Below are 20,705 nucleotides of genomic sequence, written 5' to 3' on the forward strand. Positions count from 1 at the left end.
GAACGATTTTACGCCTGAGTGTGTATTATCACAGTCGCCTGAAGATTTAATAATTATAGCGAAAAAATGGGGGAAATAAAATATTTTTAGTAGTATTATATAGAATAATAATACTACTAAAAATATTTTATTAATACTACTAAAAATATTTTATTTCCCCCATTTTTCGCTATAATTATTAAATCTTCAGGCGACTGTGGTATTATGAGGGGGATAGGATATTTATCGGGACTCCGGGATCGGGTGTTTTTAAGCTCGGGATTTCGGGATTCGGGAATTCGTTTTTTTCATTTATTTAAATTCGGGACCTCGGGATTTCGTGTTCAAGTTTTTAAGCCAGGGATTTCGGGATCAGGACCCCTCAAACTCCGCATACACCTTATCGCTAATCCCGGCTGACCCGGCCGTTTGAACTTTTGACGTCAACAACAATCACTTTTCCATTGTTGCGTCAGATATTTTGTTTTATGACGTCAACATTTTACGGGAACCTGTGTGAGCAATGGCGGACAAATAGCGATAAGGTGTATTAATATGAATCTATTATATATAGTCTATATAATAAACTTCTCATATTCCAATTCCACGGAGCATTCAATTAAATAGATACTACGTCAAATATTTTTTGATAAAAGTAGGCCTTCAATCATTCAAGCACCTTTTTAGCTCATCTGGCCTAAAAGGCCATGTGAGCTTTTCTCATCACTTGGCGTCCGTCGTCGTCGTCGTCGTCGTCGTCGTCGTTAACAATTTTTCAAACATCTTCTCCTCTGAAACTACTGAATGGATTTGGATGAAACTTAGCATGATTGTTCCTTAGATTATCCTGCACAAAGTGTGGGCTTCGATTTTTGATCCGTCAAAAAACATGGCCGCCGTTACTTAAAATAGAACATAGGGGTCAAATGCAGTTTTTGGCTTATATCTCAAAAACGAAAGCATTTAGAGCAAATCTGACATTGGTAAAAATGTTCATTAGGTCAAGATCTATCAGCCCTGAAATTTTCAGATGAATCAAACAAACCATTGTTGGGTTGCTGTCACTTAATTGGTAATTTTAAGGAAATTTTGCAGTTTTTGGTCATTATCTTGAATATTATTATAGATAAAGATAAACTGTAAACAGCAAAAATGATCAGCAAAGTAAGATCTACAAATAAGTTAATATGACCAAAATTGTCAATTGACCCCTTAAGGGGTTATTGTCCTTTAATGACAATTTTTCACAATTTGTTCATCATATTTGCTAACTTTAAAAAATCTTCTCCTCTAAAACTACTGAACCAAATTCAACCAAACTTCAACTGAATGATCAGTAGGGTGTACAAAATAAAGTTTGTGCTTTATTTTTTATTTCGTCAAAAAACATGGCCGTCATGGCTAAAAATAGAACACAGGGTAAAATGCAGTTTTTGGCTTATATCTCAAAAACTCCAGCATTTAGAGCAAATAAGACAAGAAGTTAAAGTTTTATTAGGTCAAGGTCTACCTGTCCTGAAATTTTCAGCCGAATTGGGTAACTGGTTTTTCAGGTATAATGCCCCTGAATTGATGATTTTAAAGAAATTTTGCAGTTTTTGGTTATTATCTTGAATATTATTATAGATACAGATAAACTGTTTATAGCAAAAATGTTAAGCAAAGTAAGATCTACAAATAAGTCAATTTGACCAAAATTGTCAATTGACCCCTTAAGGAGTTATTGCCCTTTAAAGACTTTTTTCACAATTTGTTCATCATGTTGACTTACTTTAAAAAATCTTCTCCTTTGAAACTGCTGTATCAATTTCAGCCAAACTTAGGCTAAATGAGTTTCAGAGTATCTAGTATAAATTTTATATTTCATTTCCTTGTATGTCAGAAACATAGCTCCTATGGCTAAAATAGAACATAGGAGAAAATGATTTTTTTTTGCTTTTGAAGAAAATAGGACGATTCAAAGAACATTTAAATAAATTGAAAAGCCAAAATAATCATTGATGAGAGATTTAACCAAAAAAATAAATTAAGGTGAGCGATTCAGGCTCTTGAGAGCCTCTTGTTTTATATGCAGATTAAAAGGACATTGATATTGCCGGGTCATATTGACGGTAAACACTTACTTTTAGTAACAGACTGAGGGAACACCACTGTATCTGTATCTGTATGAGTGCGTTGTAAAACTATTCAAGTTAACAGCATGATTTAGAGCTACGTTACCTGGCCAAAAGTGTTCGTCACCTGCCACTTTCTTTGCTCTATATTTCAAATAAAAACACATTAAAAAAAAATATACATTTTGAAGACATTTTGGTTGGATTGTTATAAGCAGCCACAGACACTTGTCTCATATCCCCCCCCTATATACCTTAATATAACACAAGGTACTTAACTCGCATTCTTTGAAAATGTTCACCCGGTCGCGAATTTCTGTTATATGGCGATTTCTCGGTTCTCAACCCCACTAAAACTTGTTATGCCGTAAAATCAATATTTTTTCCAACACGATGGTGTATAATACGCATACAGTGATACTTTTGTTGTCGGAATCATCCATAGCAGGCCTGCCCAAGTATGTCAATCGTAATTATTTCGTCTACCTACACACAGGCACTTGCCTCAGAAATGTTTTTCCCATTATGCCATAATATAACATTATATTATATTAAGGTATATAAGGGGACAAACCTAGTCAAAGATAGAAAATTGTCTAAACAATATTTGTTAATTTAGTCATCGTTTTGTGAGGGGGGGCAAGGGGGGTTCCAATAACAGCAAAACAGTAAATTGATTTGGCGTAAAACAGATAACAAGGAATTGAAAAGGGACAATAACAGATAACAGTAAATGAAATTTTAAAATCAGTCCGGTCCAGGACCAATACAGTACAGTCAGTACATCTTATTATATAACTGGTTGTATGGATTGCTAGGCCTTAACAGAGACAAATATATTCACTTATTTTAAGTATATTTTGTCGAGAAATTAAATATTTGAAGCTGTTAAAGACACATCTTTATTTGCAGCAACAGTTTCTGAGCTTCACTTTTCATTATGTGAACCAGTTAAAAAGCGATCGAAAAATTGATAGTCAGGGTTCTCTTTCATGTAAATACAAAGAGGAGGAGTAGCACTTCTAGTGTGAATGCTGAAGAAAAAGATGTCGTGTAATTCCCAAAGGCAACATTTCACTCACATGCTCAAACAAATGATACATTTATACTATTTTTGTATTTTGTAAATAAGTATAAAAGGAGATGTGGTATGATTGCCAATAAGACAACTATCCAAAAGAGACAAAAAGACACAGAAATTAACAACTATAGCTCATCATACCACCTTCGACTATGAGCAACAAACCAATACTGCATAGTCATATATAAAAGGCATTGAAAAGACAAACGAAAAACAATCAAAACGAGAAATTTAACAGCTTGATTTATCTAAAAACTAATAAACGAAAACAACCACTGAATTGCAGGCTCCTGACTTGGGACATGCACATACAGAAAGTGGCGGGGTTAAACATGTTAGTTGGTGTCTATAAACCTTGGACAGTGGTGTAACAGTACAACATAACGTTTATTATTTGGTCATTGAATTACAATTATATACGGTGTATCAAGGCTTTCTTTTTATAAAAAAATCCATATGATAAGTTATTGTAAAAGTTATACATTGTTGAAAGTGATTTTAGTCAAATTTCATATACAAATTGTCATTTTCACAAATATATATATAATTTGTACAAAAAATGTGTACAAAGTCAAAATACAAATTATAATTTTTAGAAAAATGTGTACAAAGTAAAAAAATAAATATAATTTGTACCTATTTTATGTACAAATTATAATTTGTACAAAATTTTACATCTAAAAACATGTTCACAGACAATGGAATTTATTACAAAGAGTAACAATAATGTATACGGGAATGGTCCTGGACCTCACTGTTTTTAAATATGTTTATGTGATGTTTGTTACTGGAATCCTTCTGCGAATACGTGACCTCCATATCACCAATGGAAAGACCCCAATAGTGATAATAAAAAGATGTGGTATGAGTGCCAATGAGACAACTTTCCATCCAAATCACAATGTTCATTTTTTTCAATTTCTACTCAAGATTGGCTGTCAAAATGCTAACATTCCAATTTTCAATAACAATTAACAGCAAAACAATCTCACAATAACAGATAACAATAAAAATAATTGTCCTATAACAGATAACAAGGAATAAGACAATAACAGCTAACAGTTAATATATTTTCAGAATAACAGATAACAAAGAATTAAATTACCCCATAACAGAATAACAGTTAAACCCCTTGCCCCCCCTCTTTTGTCTGAAGTTGTTTTTATTTTCTCTTGATGTGAACACAGACAATAACATTTTACAATTTCATTTGGTTGAAATTAATAGCATATTTCTGTCCAGATTTATGTAATTTGTGAGAAATTGACAATAACGCACAAAAAAAAAATATAACCCAATAAACAAATAAACCTATGACAATTCTGCTTCTATTGGTACCAGTTGCTTAATATCAAACTAGAAATTATCCGAAAATATTTTTTTGAAAAATGCAGTTTTATACGAAATATGTAGTGAAAATCGCAAGTGACGAATACTTATGGCCCGGGACTGTGCATATTACCTAACTCTGTTGTATATGAAGGTTTTTCTCTTGTTTAATGGAATTTGCTCGTCTATTGTTAGTGAAAAGTCTGAAACTCATCGTGTGCAGAATTTATGTCATGAATCTTTGTAGAGTTCAAAGTTTGCTTAAAGTCCTGTATGAATAGCTCTCGGTTTAACTGCTAGTAACTTCCAGTTATGTTTTAAAACGCTATTTAATTTCACACAATGGACATTACTTAGACCACAGTTATAAGATCTTATAATGAGAAACTTTTTGTTATAAGTTTTTCCTATTTTTAAGAATAACATTCTAAAGTGATTTTAAAACATGTTTTTAATTCAACATCACACATGTTTAACTTTAGGGGGATGTTACACCATGCAATGGCAGATGATAGGACAACATTGAGAGATGATTGGAGAAACGAAATGTTCAATGTACAGTGGTAAACGCCATGTTACAAGCTATGTTCTATTAAAGAATTGAAAGATGCCAGGGTCCTTTAGTTGCCGAGCGTTTATAACTTCAACAAGCTGAGAGTAGCTAGTCGATTGAAAGATCGACTGCATCGCCTGGGGGGGGGGGGGGGGGGGGGGGGGGTCCTGGGAACATAGCTTTTCCTGCAAAAACTACAATCTTATGTATAAATTACTTATTTTAAGCTAAGAAAAATCGACACTTACTACAAAAAACACACCTAAGATGATATAAAATTGCCGGACTCAGGCTTTTTATCAACTACATATTTTTTGTGTTGTGTTTGGTGTTTGAATTACCACAGACAGTCGACGGTATTCCAAAGTTGACAAATTAAACACCCTTACTGGCCGATAAGTATTTGTAGTCAAATGATGCAGAATAAGCACAAAAAAAACCAACAAAAAAGTACCTTGGAAAATTATTTTAGAAAGTGAAAGACCTGGATGCTTCATACCTTGTATGCAGAGATACCTTATTTTACGATGTTTCCGTCTGTTATATGTCCATTGTTCTTGACTGCATTTTTCATGATTCATCGACTGCTTGATAGTTCTTTTGTCATGTGAATTTCTCACTTATTATGAGTAGTAGAAAACTATATATTATTTCTAAAAGTATTTGGGTTCCTTGCAAAGCTTACATTTCCATCAGACAGGGTTTACCTGTCCTCGACCTCATTTTATGGATCGGTGATCAAGGTTTAAAATACATGATTATGTCCTTTGCTCAGATACTATAAGAAAACTGGTCAAATACATGTGGTGTATGTAATGATTGTTAAGAATACATGTCAGTCTGGCAGGTTTCATCTGACCTGAAGTTTTTGTGTTTCGGTCTGTTTTTCAAGTTCTTTAATCAATAATTCAACTGTATTTGGTTTATGGAATGAATTTTGAGGTGTACATTTTGGTCTAGCCTGTATCGTCTAACCTTGACCTCATTTTCAAGGTTCATTGGTCAATATTAGGTTTTTGTGCTTTTGTTGGTTGTTCAACTACTAGTAGCAGTAGGTCAGCTTTGTTTGGTGTATGGGACAATTGTTAGATATCTGGCAGGTACTATCTGACCTTGACCTCCTTTCATGGTTCATTGGTCAATGTAAATTGTTTTGTGTTTTGGTCCCTTTTTCAAGTTCTATTAGCAATAGGTCAAATATATTTGGTGTAAGGTGCACATGTCTGTTTTAGGTTATGTGCTAAGGTTGGTTTTCCAAATACTAATAGCAATAAGTGAGCTAAGTTTGGTGTATGGTACAATTGTAAAATGTCTCACAAGTATTATCTGACCTTGACCTTGTTTTCATGGTTCATTGGTCAATGATATTTTTTTGCAATTTTGTAATTTTGTCAGTTTATCAGATACTATAAGCAAGAGGTGGACAATATTTGGTGTATGAATGATTGTCATGATTGTATGGTGTACATGTCTGTCTGGCCATGACTCCATTATCATAGATAATGTTAAAAAAACTAGAGGCTCTAAAGAGCCTGTGTCGTTCACCTTGGTCTATGTGAATATTAAACAATGGACACAAATGGATTCATGACAAAATTGTGTTTTGGTGATGGTGATGTGTTTGTAGATCTTACTTTACTAAACATTCTTGCTGATTTAAATTATCTCTATCTATAACAGTTGTCTCTTTGGAAAATGTTATTAAAAATCTACAAATTTTATGAAAATTGTTAACAATTGACTATGAAGGGCAATAACTCGTTAGGGGGTCAATTAACTTTTTTGGTCATGTTGACTTATTTTTAGTTCTTACTTTGCTGTACATTATTGCTGTTTACAGTTTATCTCTATCTATAATAATATTCAAGATAATAACAAAAAAACAGCAAAATTTCCTCAAAATTACCAATTCAGGGGCAGCAACCTAACAACCGATTAACCGATTCATCTGAAAATTCCAGGGCAGATAGATCGTGACCTGATCAACAATTTTACTTCCTGTCAGATTTGCTCTTAATGCTTTGGTTTTTGAGTTAAATGCCAAAAACTGCATTTTACCCCATGTTCTATTTTTAGCCATGGCGGCCATCTTGGTATGTTGGCCGAGTTACTGAACACATTTTTTAAACTAGATACCCAAATGATGATTATGGCCAAGTTTGGTTTCATTTGGCCAAGTAGTTTCAGAGGAGAAGATTTTTCTAAAAGATTACTAAGATTTACGAAAAATGGTTAAAAATTGACTATAAAGGGCAATAACTCCTAAAGTGGTCACATGACCATTTTGGTCATGTTGGCTTATTTGTAGATCTTACTATGCTGAACATTATTGCTGTTTACAGTTTATCTCTATCTATAATAATATTCAAGATAATAACCAAAAACAGCAAAATTTCCTTAAAATTACCAATTCAGGGGCAGCATGTGGCACCCGTTGTGTTGCTCATGTTATTGCAAACCCCGTAAATAGTCTTATCGGGTAGGTCACATTCATGAAAGGGAAGGGGATTATAGTCACGACGTAAGGAACATATCTAATATCATCTGTAAAATAGTTATTCCATAACGATCAACCAACTTGTGATGGTGTCCGTAAAATTTTCACTATTTGGAACTCTTGGTTTAAGAGCTGCCTTGTGAGCAGTAACCCTCTATGAAGAAAATCATGATAGGAAATACAAGCATGGGAATATCATTTCAATTGGGAGATATATACCATGTATGCAGGTGCTGCTGGAATGTTGCTACTTAGAAATGGAAAATTCACAATTGGAAAGCTGAAATCATCTCTTTTGTCGTAAAGTTTTGTTTTCAACAGACCCTCATTGTCAATTTCTAAATGTGTCAAGATATGAGGCCGACTTAACTGTTTCTGGTGTATCCTTTATCTCTTGTTCGATGGGATAGATGCGTTCAACATAGTCACCATATTTTGAACTATTTAGTGAGAGAACATCATCTATATAGTGGAAAGTAAATTTAAAGGATATTGCTAACTTCTTATCTTTCTTCCTAAGAAGTTCCTGTATGAAGTTAGCCTCATAATAAGTTTATGTGATACTTGCAGTTGAACCTTTGTGTTACAGACTTTCAACATAAATTCAATAAGACAGACGGGACATTTCACCATGTGCACTCTGGTTAATCTTTTAGTCTTGTCAGTGTCCTTATGAATGATAAAGCGCTTTGATACCACTGTGGTATGACCTTGACGGTAGACCTAGTTAGAGACTTCATCATCAATAGAGATTTCTCTCTCATTCAATGAGATCATGTCTCCCAAAAAAGATGCACTCTTATAAAAACAAATTAGATTAGCATCTGCAAACCACTTATTTGCACAAATTCAGTCTACTCTAAGTAACAATGACCTTAACCACAAAATCAATAGGGATCTTTATCTCATTAAATGTGACAATATATCAATGTTTATTAAAGCTTTTATCTGTGCTTTGTGTGTATTATTTTTAGTGCTTCATACTGATATATTGAGTTAACTGCAACTGATTTTTACAGTTTGTTGTGCTGTTACACCACTGTCCTAGGTTAGGGGAGAGTTAAGCACTCACACACATGTTTAATTAGATATAAAAAGATGTGGTATGAGTGCCAATGAGTAACAACTCCCTGTCAATGTAAGAAACTATAAAAATCAGCATAAAAATACACTAAATATCATTGGGACACTTCTGAAATTGCAATGAGATAACACCACAAAGTTGTTTAGCTTCATATTATGCTTTCAGAAAATTCAGTTGGAAATATCTAAAAATCCCCAAGACAGACATTATAAATATTTGGATGATGCCTTCAATAGCATGGGTAGGCCTCATATCTTTGAAAAAGAACACCTTGTTAGTCAAAAAAATTATTCATATATCAATCTCTAAATGGCTCTTAAAAACTATAGAAGAGGAATACAAATTAACCATTTTGTTGTTGTTATGGCCTCATCTATGATTTTTTTTGGTTGAACAGCCTTTCCTATTTTAGAGAGCTATATCCAAATTAAGAGCACTTTATGGAGGCAGATGAAAACTGATTGCTAGTTATTGATATTCCAGTCTTTAATGATAAAAACAGGAAATAAAAATAAAATTGCCAAAAAATTATCAAATGTATTACAACACCCCCTAACAAAAACGTCATGTACATATAAAATGCTTCACAGATCTATTTAAAGTTCTTTTCCTATTTCTCCTTCTTTTTTTCTTCTTTTTCTTTCTCTTCTTTCTTTTCATCTTCTGTCTTTTCTTCTGAGTGATCCTCATAGCTACAATGTATATAAATTGGTGTTATAGAATTGACTTCAAATAGCTCTATAGTACTATTCAAAATAACTATATACGAAACTGACCTAAGCATGAAAAATCAAAGTTGATCATTTCCTTATTTTTGAAGTATACTCATTTCTCCTTTCAGTCATATTTACATGAAAAAGAGGTGAAGTTCCGGTGTGTCTATCAAATAAGAATGTCCTACATGGACAATTACATCTATCAATGTTTCTATAGACCTACTACTCATAGTACAATTGAAAGGAGTTGAGCCAATAACCCCAATTAAAAGCCCTGTGATGGTGAACTTTAAACTTCACTTGTTAGAGTAAATCTAATGTGTTTCTTTTGCTCAATGCATTATAAGTATAATCCTCAAACTGTAAATATAGCTACTGATATAAGTTATATGGTTCGCTACTGACCCCCTACGGATCCATAGAGCGTAAGTAAAATCCAAAGGGGGTGAGGCCGGAGGGTCAGTAGTTAACCGTATAACGAATTTATCGCACGCTAGACTTTTTCTGCTGTGTTTTGTTGAAAAATAAACACAACAACATTAATAGATGACGTCACCATTAACGCGTCATGAACCCCCTATGAAATTTACTAACCCTCTACGGTCTCATAGGGAGTCACCATGTGACGGCGTTAAACCAATCACAACATGATAATTTACCTGCGGTGCGATAAAGTATAATAGACGAGAAGGAACTTGGTATTATTATATTTTTTTATCTGTACTTTAATTTGTCCATTTCATTGAAATGTGCTGTATAGCTGTAAGTGTAAAACAAATGTAACCTTATCCAGATCATATCATATTACAAGATTTCCTTCATTCTATGATATGTGTATACAGAACTTTGGGCTCTGTCCATTACATTTTTTTATTGCAACTTCACATACTTTTTGTAAAATAATTTAATTTTGGATGAAACACATCTTCAAATTGGCTGACGTTGTTTTTTTTATCACCTCATAGATATAATGTGACCTTTACATCATCAATGTTTTACTCTGGTTTTAAACGAATTTAGAACTAAATTATAAGAAATAACTGTAATATTTTTGCTGTTTATTCAAAATAAGTGTATACAACCTGACAAGAAGTTATGTTGAATATTTTGACCTAGTACTTACTTGAACATGGCCTTGACCTCTCCCTTTAACAATGCGAGAGCAATTGGGATTCCTAGACAAGCTGGTACTAAATATAATAAGGCAGGCTGAAAAATACAAATCAATCTTATACATAAAACCAAGCTGCAAAATACAAAGTTTAAGAAGGGACTAATAAAGGTCACCGCTTTTGTTCCTCAATTGGCATACATTTATTAAAGCATTCAAACATTATTTAAGGTTTACTAAGAGCATATAGAGCAGAAACAACAAACTAAGCCTATATCTGTTTTGATATGTATCTTCTACTGTTGTTTTTTTTCTATGGTCGGGTTGTTGTCTCTTTGGCACATTCCCCATTTCCATTCTCAATTTTATCATATAAAACAATTTTTTGAAATGTATTCCGAAACACAATTCTTTTAATACCCTGGCTTGTAATTTCCTACAAATACTGCAATAGCATAACTTTGCTTAATCATATAAAATAGAGATAATTTAAATTTCTAAGCTTTTAAATATAAATAATACCCTTATAATCTAACAATTATGTACCTCAATTTTTTTCAGAATTGCAATATCCATAAAATCTTTATAATTTATCAAAATTTGTATAAACTTCTGTATCATCCATTATATATAATACAATTAACCATCTTAATCAATGCACTGGATGATTCAATATAAGGTTTAAACATTCACTAATCAATCAAATTAACATTACCTGTGCATGCTTGAAGAAATGCATTACAAATATGGTCATTACTAGTCCTAAGAAGTAAGCAGCAAAACTAGCATAAAAATAGGTCCTTGATTCTTTCTTCTGACTGTAAAAAAAAAATCAACATTTAAACACACTCTTACAATGATAAGCCATTGTTTCTACGACATCCTTTATGATTCAATAAGTTTTATGGAGAATCTATTTTCTAACTGCAAATTTGCAAACAGACTGAAAGATTTTTTAGAACTTGATCTACTGTTGTAAAAAATTGCAAATTTCTTATTTGCTATTCAAAACGTCCTGAGAAAAATAAAAAGTTCCAAACTTAACATGAAATTGAAGACATAAATCCTTCAGAGTGAAAGGATGAGAATCTAACATTTACACTCCTATGGTCTTGACATATAAATAGTCTTTTGGGTTTCCTCAATATCTATATAACATAAAGTCTAAGTAAAGCTATAAATATTCCAAAACTTTCCTTATACCTTTATTAGTTATAAAGCTTCTAGGTGTAATTACTTGCATATATCGAATCTTTCTACAAATCTAGTAAAGCTTTAATTAGGTGGAATATCCCTACGTTTACCCATTACATGTATATCTCAATAGTAAATTTTAAAGCTATAATCCAGAGGATTTCATTATCTCCTCAAGTGTAAAGGTTAAAAGTACAACAACTCTTGGGATATATAATAGTGCTATAAATACATGGAATATCCCTATACCTACCTAATATCAAATCTCAATAGTAAAGCTATAAATATCCCTGGGATAACTATGTCTCCCAGTCCTAACATGGCAAAGTTATTGGCTTCTAAGCCTTTCTGTAACAAGTCTTGTGGGAACACCACTGAAAACAGATAATTAAAGCATCTAACATGTTGTTATTATACAACTAAAGTATAAACAAATTAAAACTTTAAAATTCTTTATTTTTTTATTAATCGTGTTTTTGTGATCCTGTAAAAAAACATATAATTATAAAGTTTGAATGCTTCTTTTAGCAATTTTATAGGGTTGTAAAAGCATTGACCATGCTCCCATTTTTAGAATGAAGCTCTTCTGCACTTCATACAAAATATACTTCAATTGCTTTTTTGTAGATTTAAAACATAAGATCTACCAGTATTTCAGCAGTAGCAGAAATGAGGGCATCCATAAAATCTAAAAGCTCATCCCTAAGATTATAAATGTCAAGTCGTATTTAAATTCGACAAGTGGTTTAAGTTTACCCCACAGTCAAATGACAGTCAGACAACAAACAGAAGAAGCCAATGGCAATAAGGTATACGGTCGTTCGGGCCCCAAACCAATCCGGCCCCAAGTCAATCTGGCCCCAAGTCAATCCAGCTCATGTCGATACGGCCCCATAATGAATGATAAGGAATAAACTATATAGACTTTTAATAAGTGGAATTTGTAAAAAGTATCAATGATGGATGACAACAGGTAAGTGAAGTATGAATATATTAGAGTACCACTAAGATGAAATATTTTTAGTCTATAACTGGTTTGTTTATTCAACAATTGTCTGATGATTGTGAACTAAGGTAATGCCACTTGTAATCACTTAATTCAATTAAATCCTGATTCATTAAAGTTACGTAATCAACAAGGTCTTTATAGTTTGATCTTTTGTTTGGTGTTACATGTATGTCTTATAATAATATGCCAAGGTCAAACATGTTGATCACATACCACACAAGGAAAAGCCTCAATGTTGTGATATTTTAAAAGCAAACACATTCTGTCTCATCTTTTATAGAAAGGATTCGGCAAATCAAACAACATTTAAGCCTGAACAAAAAACAAAGTTTGTATGTATCAGCTTGGGGATCGGCTTGTACCGTTGTATATGCAACTATTTGTTACTACACAGGATGAAAGACTTAGGATCACAAACATTTATGAATTTCAATTAATATGTATCTTTATTTTTATTCCTAATAAATATATATTTTATTGGGGCCGGATCGACGTTGGGCGGATCGACTTGGGCCGGATCGACATGAAAGCTTGCAATAACTAACACTGGCCCTTTTGACCAAATTAGCTAAATCATTAATACTGAGGAAAAATTATGGGCTACATTTATATAAGCATAAACAATGAATTTTGATTTGACTTTTTGGTACAGTGGTACTTACATTTGATTGGTGCTTCAAAGGACTTAGCAACTGTCACCATGACATTGGTGCCAAACACCTGAAAAAGGAACAATGTACTAAATTAAAGTATGCATATGTAAAACACTTGGACCTAAAATGTTGAAACTCATCAGCTGTTAATACACATTGGGCACTCTCTCAAGTTCTACAATGCTGGTAATACACATTGGGCACTCTCTCAAGTTCTACAATGCTGGTAATACACATTGGGCACTCTCTCAAGTTCTACAATGCTGGTAATACACATTGGGCACTCTCTCAAGTTCTACAATGCTGGTAATACACATTGGGCACTCTCTCAAGTTCTACAACTCATCAGCTGGTAATACACATTGGGCACTCTCTCAAGTTCTACAACTCATCAGCTGGTAATACACATTGGGCAATCTCTCAAGTTCTACAACTCATCAGCTGGTAATACACATTGGGCACTCTCTCAAGTTCTACAACTCATCAGCTGGTAATACACATTGGGCACTCTCTCAAGTTCTACAACTCATCAGCTGGTAATACACATTGGGCACTCTCTCAAGTTCTACAACTCATCAGCTGTTAATACACATTGGGCAATCTCTCAAGTTCTACAATGTATTGTGTACTTTATTAGGATATTTATTTAATTATGTCTTGTATAATTACAAAATTTGTCCTTAATTTAGGTAAGTTAAGCAACCTGTTAAACAATTAGCTTCAGCTTTAAAACTGCAACTGAAGATGGGCAATTAATTATATTATCAAAAATGAACATTGGTTTTCGCAACAACAAAAACTGGTAGTAAAATTGTATGCGAAAAGAACCATGATTACTGATATTAATCATTACTTACCCAGAATATGTCATATACAAAGAGTCCACCTAACAGTATGCACCCAGTGCTCACTTTGTTCAGTGACAAGAGTTCTACACCATTGATAGCAAATGCCAATCCAAACAGGTTGTTGGCAATCCAATGCTGAAGACAGAAAAAAGATCAACTTTAAATAAAAAAAGATTCCCTTTTAAGTGGAACAGTCACATGCTTAGACTACATGTATATGTCTACCAATCTTCAATTTCTATTTAGAATAACAAGGATACAGACAAAATCATTTTTAACATTCATTGAGTGTTTTGACAAATGTTTTCCTGAACAAATTGCATTCAAAATTAATGAAAATTCTTTTATCCAAATTACAGAGAAATTTCTTGCATTTTGCAAAAAGATTATTTGGAAATTGTTTTTGCATATATTTGTATGTCTTTAAGGTAAATTCTGAACAAAACAAAGTTTTCTTGTTTAAAAACTGTAAAAACTTTACCATAAACTATAGATTATTTTCCGATATCATTTTCACTTACCTTTTTGACAAGATACCATATGCCAATAAGTCCACAAATGACTAGACTAACTATGTCTTTTCTGTCAAACATGTAATTTAACAGCTCTGAAAAACAAGCATAAAAGCTATCAATCAAACTTATCTTTGAAGGGTGAATCAAATTATTTTTTCAAAGTCTACAAGAGCACCTATACAGTAGACCCCCCTCCTAACCAGTAATTTGCAGTAAATGTAGACTTGAATTAAATCAAGTGGACATAATGTGTGTCTTTTTATTGCTATGAGATATCCTTTATTGAAACAACAATTACAGGAAGACTGCTAAAACAAACTTTTAAAGGCCTTATAAATGGGAGACACCTTTCATATTCATAAAATAAGGAAACTTTTATTCATAAAAGAACTAGGGAAAACTCAAAGCCTACGGTCAAACTCATCAATTTTATTAAAAAAAATATATTCACTTGCTTATATTGGGTCTCATTAGCCATAGGGTTTAAGCTTTACATGGGATTGGTAGATTTCTGTAAGTGTGACATGTGAAAGTCAAAATTTTTAAGCGTGAAAACAGGAAACGAAGTTGAACTGCGTACATAATTATTACAACGATAAGCGCAATATAGAATCTGACAAATCAATAAGCAGTATCCGGGATCAGACCCCCCTTATTCACTTTCTTTAATCAAGTTCCCATTGTATAGTATATTTGTTGTGGACAATAGGTATACATATGTAGTACCATATCTTTATTGTAGAGAAATAGATGTAAAAAGTTTGTCTTACCTTCTTTCTTCTCTTCTTTGCCTTGTGTGAATATCAGGTGGTAATCCATATTTGGAAATGAAGGTGGGATGAATTTTGATATGATTGGGCTGAAAAATAACAGATTTATGATAATTGCCTTGTATAGTATTTGGTCATATCAGTCAGATAGATTTGTCACATCAAAAATAAAATTACATTCCTTTCCAAAAGTAGTTTAATTTTCATTCTTTTTCAGAATTTTCATACATTTAACTTTGACACTTTTTGTCATTCAAAAACTACAAAGAATAACAAGGACTTTATAAGATTTTCAAGTACTTCTTTCATTACTATTTGTCATAAAATTATGAAAAGAAAAAGAGGGGTTATCAGGCAAAATGTTTAATGTGACTATATGCCATTGGATAAAACCAGAAAAGAACAGAAAAAGTTATCAGACAAAAATTTTAATGCGACTATATGCCATTGGATAAAACCAGAAAAGAACAGAAAAAGTTATCAGACAAAAATTTTAATGCGACTATATGCCATTGGATAAAACAAAAGGATTCTGAAAAATCAATCAAAAACAAGTCAAAAACAAGACAAGGGAATAACTTCAATATTTATAATTAAACTAGAAATAAAAAACTCATACATACGTTCCAATGTGTGCTAGAGCCATGACCCCAAGTAAGAAGAAATAAAACGTCAGTAATAAGTTAATGTAGTCTTTAGAAAATACCTGCAAAACAAAAAAGTTTTATACAAGCATGATATATGCAGCTATACAATGTAACTTGAAAACTAAGAAGTAAACAAGTAAATTATATGTAAAGTGTTAACAGAACTTTCTTAAATTGTGCTTCACCAACATTATATTATTACATATAACAAACTGTTGATATTTATTTGACCATTCTGACATTCACTGGTACATCTTGTTTATTCAAAGGAGTTAGTTCTGTAAAGGCCATATTTGGCCCAATTTTTAAATCATATGTTACACGATAAAAAATGTTGATGAAAAGACATCCCAAATTTCATATTGGAAATACATGTACAATGTATGTCATAAATAGAGAGATGCAAATTTTACAAATTTGTCATGATTTCAACATAATTCATGCCTAGGAACATAAGAGTGAAAGGGTCAACAAACTACATCATCATCATAATTCAAGTAAAATGTCATCACAAACAGTATGTTAAAAGATCTTATCTATTGACTCATGGGCTCTTTGTTTCATGTCCAAAAAAACAATTGGTCCATTTTCATTTAATTTTTGTAGAAAACCATAATGAGTGCAATTTGTGACGAAGTGAAGGTAAGTTTTTTTAACAAAAAGACATATTTCCTGTCTAGTCATTGTATAAGTGATGTTGATCAATAAGACGATTTAAGGGCCTTAACATACTCCTTTCTGACTACTTGATTTGATTCAGACCCCAAATCTTACCCATAAGTTTATCTTGTTTATCTTGTTTTCCAGCTATATCATCTAGGACAATAAAGATGTGTATGCATATAAACCATACATCAAAATGTTCGGAAATCCCTGGTAACAATTGTATGACAGGCATAGGGGTTAAAGGATATATATTCTGGTACATTGTATATACAAAATATAAAGTACAAAAGAGGCTTTTTCATGGTGAATATGGGGAGGTGGACAGAAGGTTTTATTTTCAAAAGATGACATTTGGAAACCCCATTTATGCTCAGATTTTAGTGTGTCATTCAACAGCTGATTCCACTTTGACCTCTATAACCATGATAACCAATAATCAATAGGGGTCTTCCATGCTATTCCTTAACCCAATGAAGTAATCCGACATGTTATTGTACATGTACCAACAATGACCAAGTATGGTACAAGTTGGACATACAGTTAAAAAAAGAACATTCATCAAATTAATTTTGTATTCCAATTTCCAGCTTGACCTTGACCCTTGTATTCATGACCCCAAAATTTATAGGGCCTTCATTACTCTATGCAGCATTATTTAATCAAGTTTGGTACAGTTGAATATTTATGTAGTCTGAAAAGAATATTTTGACAATATTTAATTCAGCATATCAATTGCTGCTTTAACCTTGACCTGTTGTCCTCTTCTGACCCCCCAAAATCACTTGACTACAGAACTTACCCACTCCATGGGGCATTATAAAACCAAGTTTGGGGACATACTTTTTTAGAGATCAAAAGAGTTTGAATTGATGACAATTTAGCTAATAAGGTATAACCGAAATGACCATTAACATGACAGCACCTTTACCTTGGCTTTCTCTACATATGTTTAACATGTACTAGATGTCTATGTAAAATGTGCCAAAAGACATACAACCAGAAACATGGTGACATAAGATTCAATACATAAAACTAAAGGTGCATGTACTATCATGACTATCAGATGAACCTACCTGGAATACTAAATAAATACCAAACAGTGTACAACTAGCAATAATAGGAAACATTGCAGCATCTTTACCCGTCATTGTTTCAGGTTTTTCTCCAGATTCCTATAAAACATGAAAATGATATAGAATTAAAAATAGTCAATATCAGATAATTTCAATGATTATTATGGGCATTGACAAGGCCCAGCTATATCAAGAGTGATATGGTGTTCATTTGTATCAAAAGATTTAAAATTACAACTTTAATATTACATGTACAAGTACCATTGCACTCAAAAGAACTGCCATGGCATTCAAGTCACAAATACAAATCCGCTTTAATGGCTGCCTTACATGAAATATATATATTGTCACATAAGGAAGTGCACAGATGTCACTTAAGGAAGTCTGTAAAGAGTTCTGTTAATGGACTTTAGCTAGGCAATTTGAGACTTTATGCAGCAGCCTCTTATTATATATACATGCTATACAATTACATATCTCTACAATTAGCAGGGAAATATACACAGAAAACATGTTTGAAATCCTAGAGTTAGTCTCAAGAGTTACCCTCTACACTGATAATTATGATTCGTTTGTTTAGAACTGGGATTATTATACTGATTGGTGTAACGCTTTCCAGTCCCGTTAGTATAATAGTTCCAGTTTAGAACAAATATTCAGAACTTGGTGAATTTATAGTCCATATGTCACCAAGTCATACTGCCGAAAGAGGCATGGACAGTTATTTCTAGCAGACTTTTTGTAGTCAGACTTCATTATTTTTCATCCAATTACAATTAAATCTGTCATCATGGAGAAATAATGAAAAAAATCATGCCAGACAAAAATAAAAACACAACATATGTCAATCTACCTTCTGGTCCTTGTGATATTTCACTGAGCGGAAAGCTCCTACAAAGATCGGGAAGATTGCCATTAACAGTAAACTTCCATATGCAACCGCCATTCCTTCTGGGGTTGCCGGAATTTTCGCTGTAGCATTTGCAGCTGTGTCATTTCCAGTAATGTTTACAACCGGTGCTTCACTCACGCTGTCTGCCATTTTCAGAGTATAAAAGTTGAATGACTACTTCCGGTAAACGTCAGCAAACATAAATCGGAAATTCCCTTTTTCTACTAGAGTTATCTTTCTTTGATTAATACAAAACTAAGTACTATCTAGAATAATACATTCTGATTATGGCCCGAGAACAGTTATTTCGTAGTGCTTTTATTTTAAACAATAAATTTAAAAATAGCACCTGCTCTATTTCAAAAAGATTTATAAGTGTAGTGTATACAAAATAATATCAAAATTATATAAAATCTACCAGCTCTAACTCAAAATATGGACAATTCTATGTTAGGGGGGTCTAAAATTCAGTTTGACAGTTTTAGATACACTATTTTTTTTACCTTTTGAACTAAACTTTACATAAAGATTTAGCACCCAAATTATTTTTAACATGTAATTCCACCCCTTAACTTAATTCTTCATCCATGATGAACTCAAGAAATTAATTGGGAAAGTGTTTAAAAAAAATGCAAGTTGTACACTGTTTTCTCTAGGGACTATATTCGACCATAAATGTGTCCTGTGACCTTATGTATCTGATATTAGTATACTTTTCCCATGATATATGTATTCTATACATTATTAGGATGATATCTAGTTGTTATTAAACAAAAGAAAATAGAACTATATATTAGAGTCGTTATAACCTGAGACTACTAGAAGTTATAGTTATTGACCAAACTAAGTCGGTATATATCATTAAATCTGCTCGGCCGGATGACCCTTATATTTTATAAGTGTTATAGTAGTCTCAGGTATAACTTATGGTCAAGTCTGTTTTAATGACAGGTTTTTGATGGTCTGCAAAACAAAACAGAAAATATTTCAAAAAAATTTTGAAACTAAAATCAAATAAATTTCCTAATTCATTTTTAGCTCACCTGGCCGCCATGGTTAAAAAGAGAACATCGGGGTAAAATGTAGATTTTGGCTTATAACACTGAAAACCAAAGCATTTAGAGCAAATCTGACAGAGGTAAAAATTGTTTATCAGGTCCAGATCAATATGCCCTGAAATTTTCAGATGAATCGGAAAACCCGTTGTTGGGCTGTTACCCCTGAATTTGTTATTTTAAGGTAGATGGGGTGTCTAAATTATAATCCATAGAATCTTTTAATAATTTGCCAAAATGTAGTTCATATCCTGCTTGTTAAAAAACATTAATAAAAAGAATGGGTCACCGGACTTATTTTCACACTACAGGTTGTGCAAAATTGTAAAGATTTTGTATAGATTATGCATGGAAAACCCCTTTTTCCGCCATAAAACGCAAACCACACCATAGAATTTTGAGATAAAATATGAGAAGATAGCTCCAATATTATGCTTTCAGATAAGAAAAGGAAAAAATGGGGTCACCGGACTCGTTTTCTTGCTACGTGTAAAAATGGGTAAATTCCTAACACATTCTATTGTAAAAGTAACACTATCTGAATTATCTGCCCTTGCATTTGAGTTGCCTCCCCTTATTTGACAAAGTTGGAAAAAAATTAATCAAACAAAAGAATTCTTATTTTTGTAAAATACAATTATAAAATTGATCAAACATGGCATTTTCTATATCATAATGAAAATTCTTACACATGAATTACCTACTACTATAAAAATTTGCACATTTTATCAAAGATCAAGACCTTGTTTTCTAGTATTTCAAAATCCAAAATGGAGGAAGACACCCTATCTACCTTAAGGAAATTTTGCCGTTTTTGGTTATTATCTTGAATATTATTATAGATATAGATAATCTGTTAACAGCAATAATGTTCAGCAAAGTAAGATCTACAAATAAGTCGAACATGACCGAAATGATC

General features: G+C 32.6%; 1 protein-coding gene across 1 annotated transcript; it reads right to left on the minus strand.

The window, feature by feature from the left end:
- Window positions 1-9,105: 9,105 nt before the first annotated feature.
- LOC139501691 (minor histocompatibility antigen H13-like) lies at window positions 9,106-18,929 on the minus strand. The gene is made up of 11 exons (XM_071290842.1): window positions 18,693-18,929; window positions 17,840-17,938; window positions 16,077-16,159; window positions 15,454-15,542; window positions 14,690-14,775; window positions 14,178-14,303; window positions 13,330-13,387; window positions 11,912-12,032; window positions 11,180-11,282; window positions 10,477-10,562; window positions 9,106-9,329 (listed from the first exon to the last, which is right to left on the minus strand). Exons 1-11 carry the CDS (start codon window positions 18,879-18,881, stop codon window positions 9,248-9,250), a joined length of 1,122 nt encoding a protein of 373 aa, XP_071146943.1. The 5' UTR covers window positions 18,882-18,929; the 3' UTR covers window positions 9,106-9,247.
- Window positions 18,930-20,705: the final 1,776 nt, after the last annotated feature.

This window comes from Mytilus edulis, chromosome 1 (genome assembly GCF_963676685.1).
Source record: "Mytilus edulis chromosome 1, xbMytEdul2.2, whole genome shotgun sequence".
NCBI lineage: Eukaryota > Metazoa > Mollusca > Bivalvia > Mytilida > Mytilidae > Mytilus > Mytilus edulis.

Excerpts from the sequence above, each read along its gene's own strand:
- LOC139501691 (XM_071290842.1), bottom strand. The coding sequence starts at position 18,881 with ATGGCAGACAGCGTGAGTGAAGCACCGGTTGTAAACATTACTGGAAAT. Across the intron at positions 13,388-14,177 it reads TTGTATATGACATATTCTGG|GTGTTTGGCACCAATGTCAT; the intron begins GTAAGTAATGAT and ends TTCCTTTTTCAG. Across the intron at positions 9,330-10,476 it reads GAGGTCAAGGCCATGTTCAA|CTATGAGGATCACTCAGAAG; the intron begins GTAAGTACTAGG and ends TATACATTGTAG.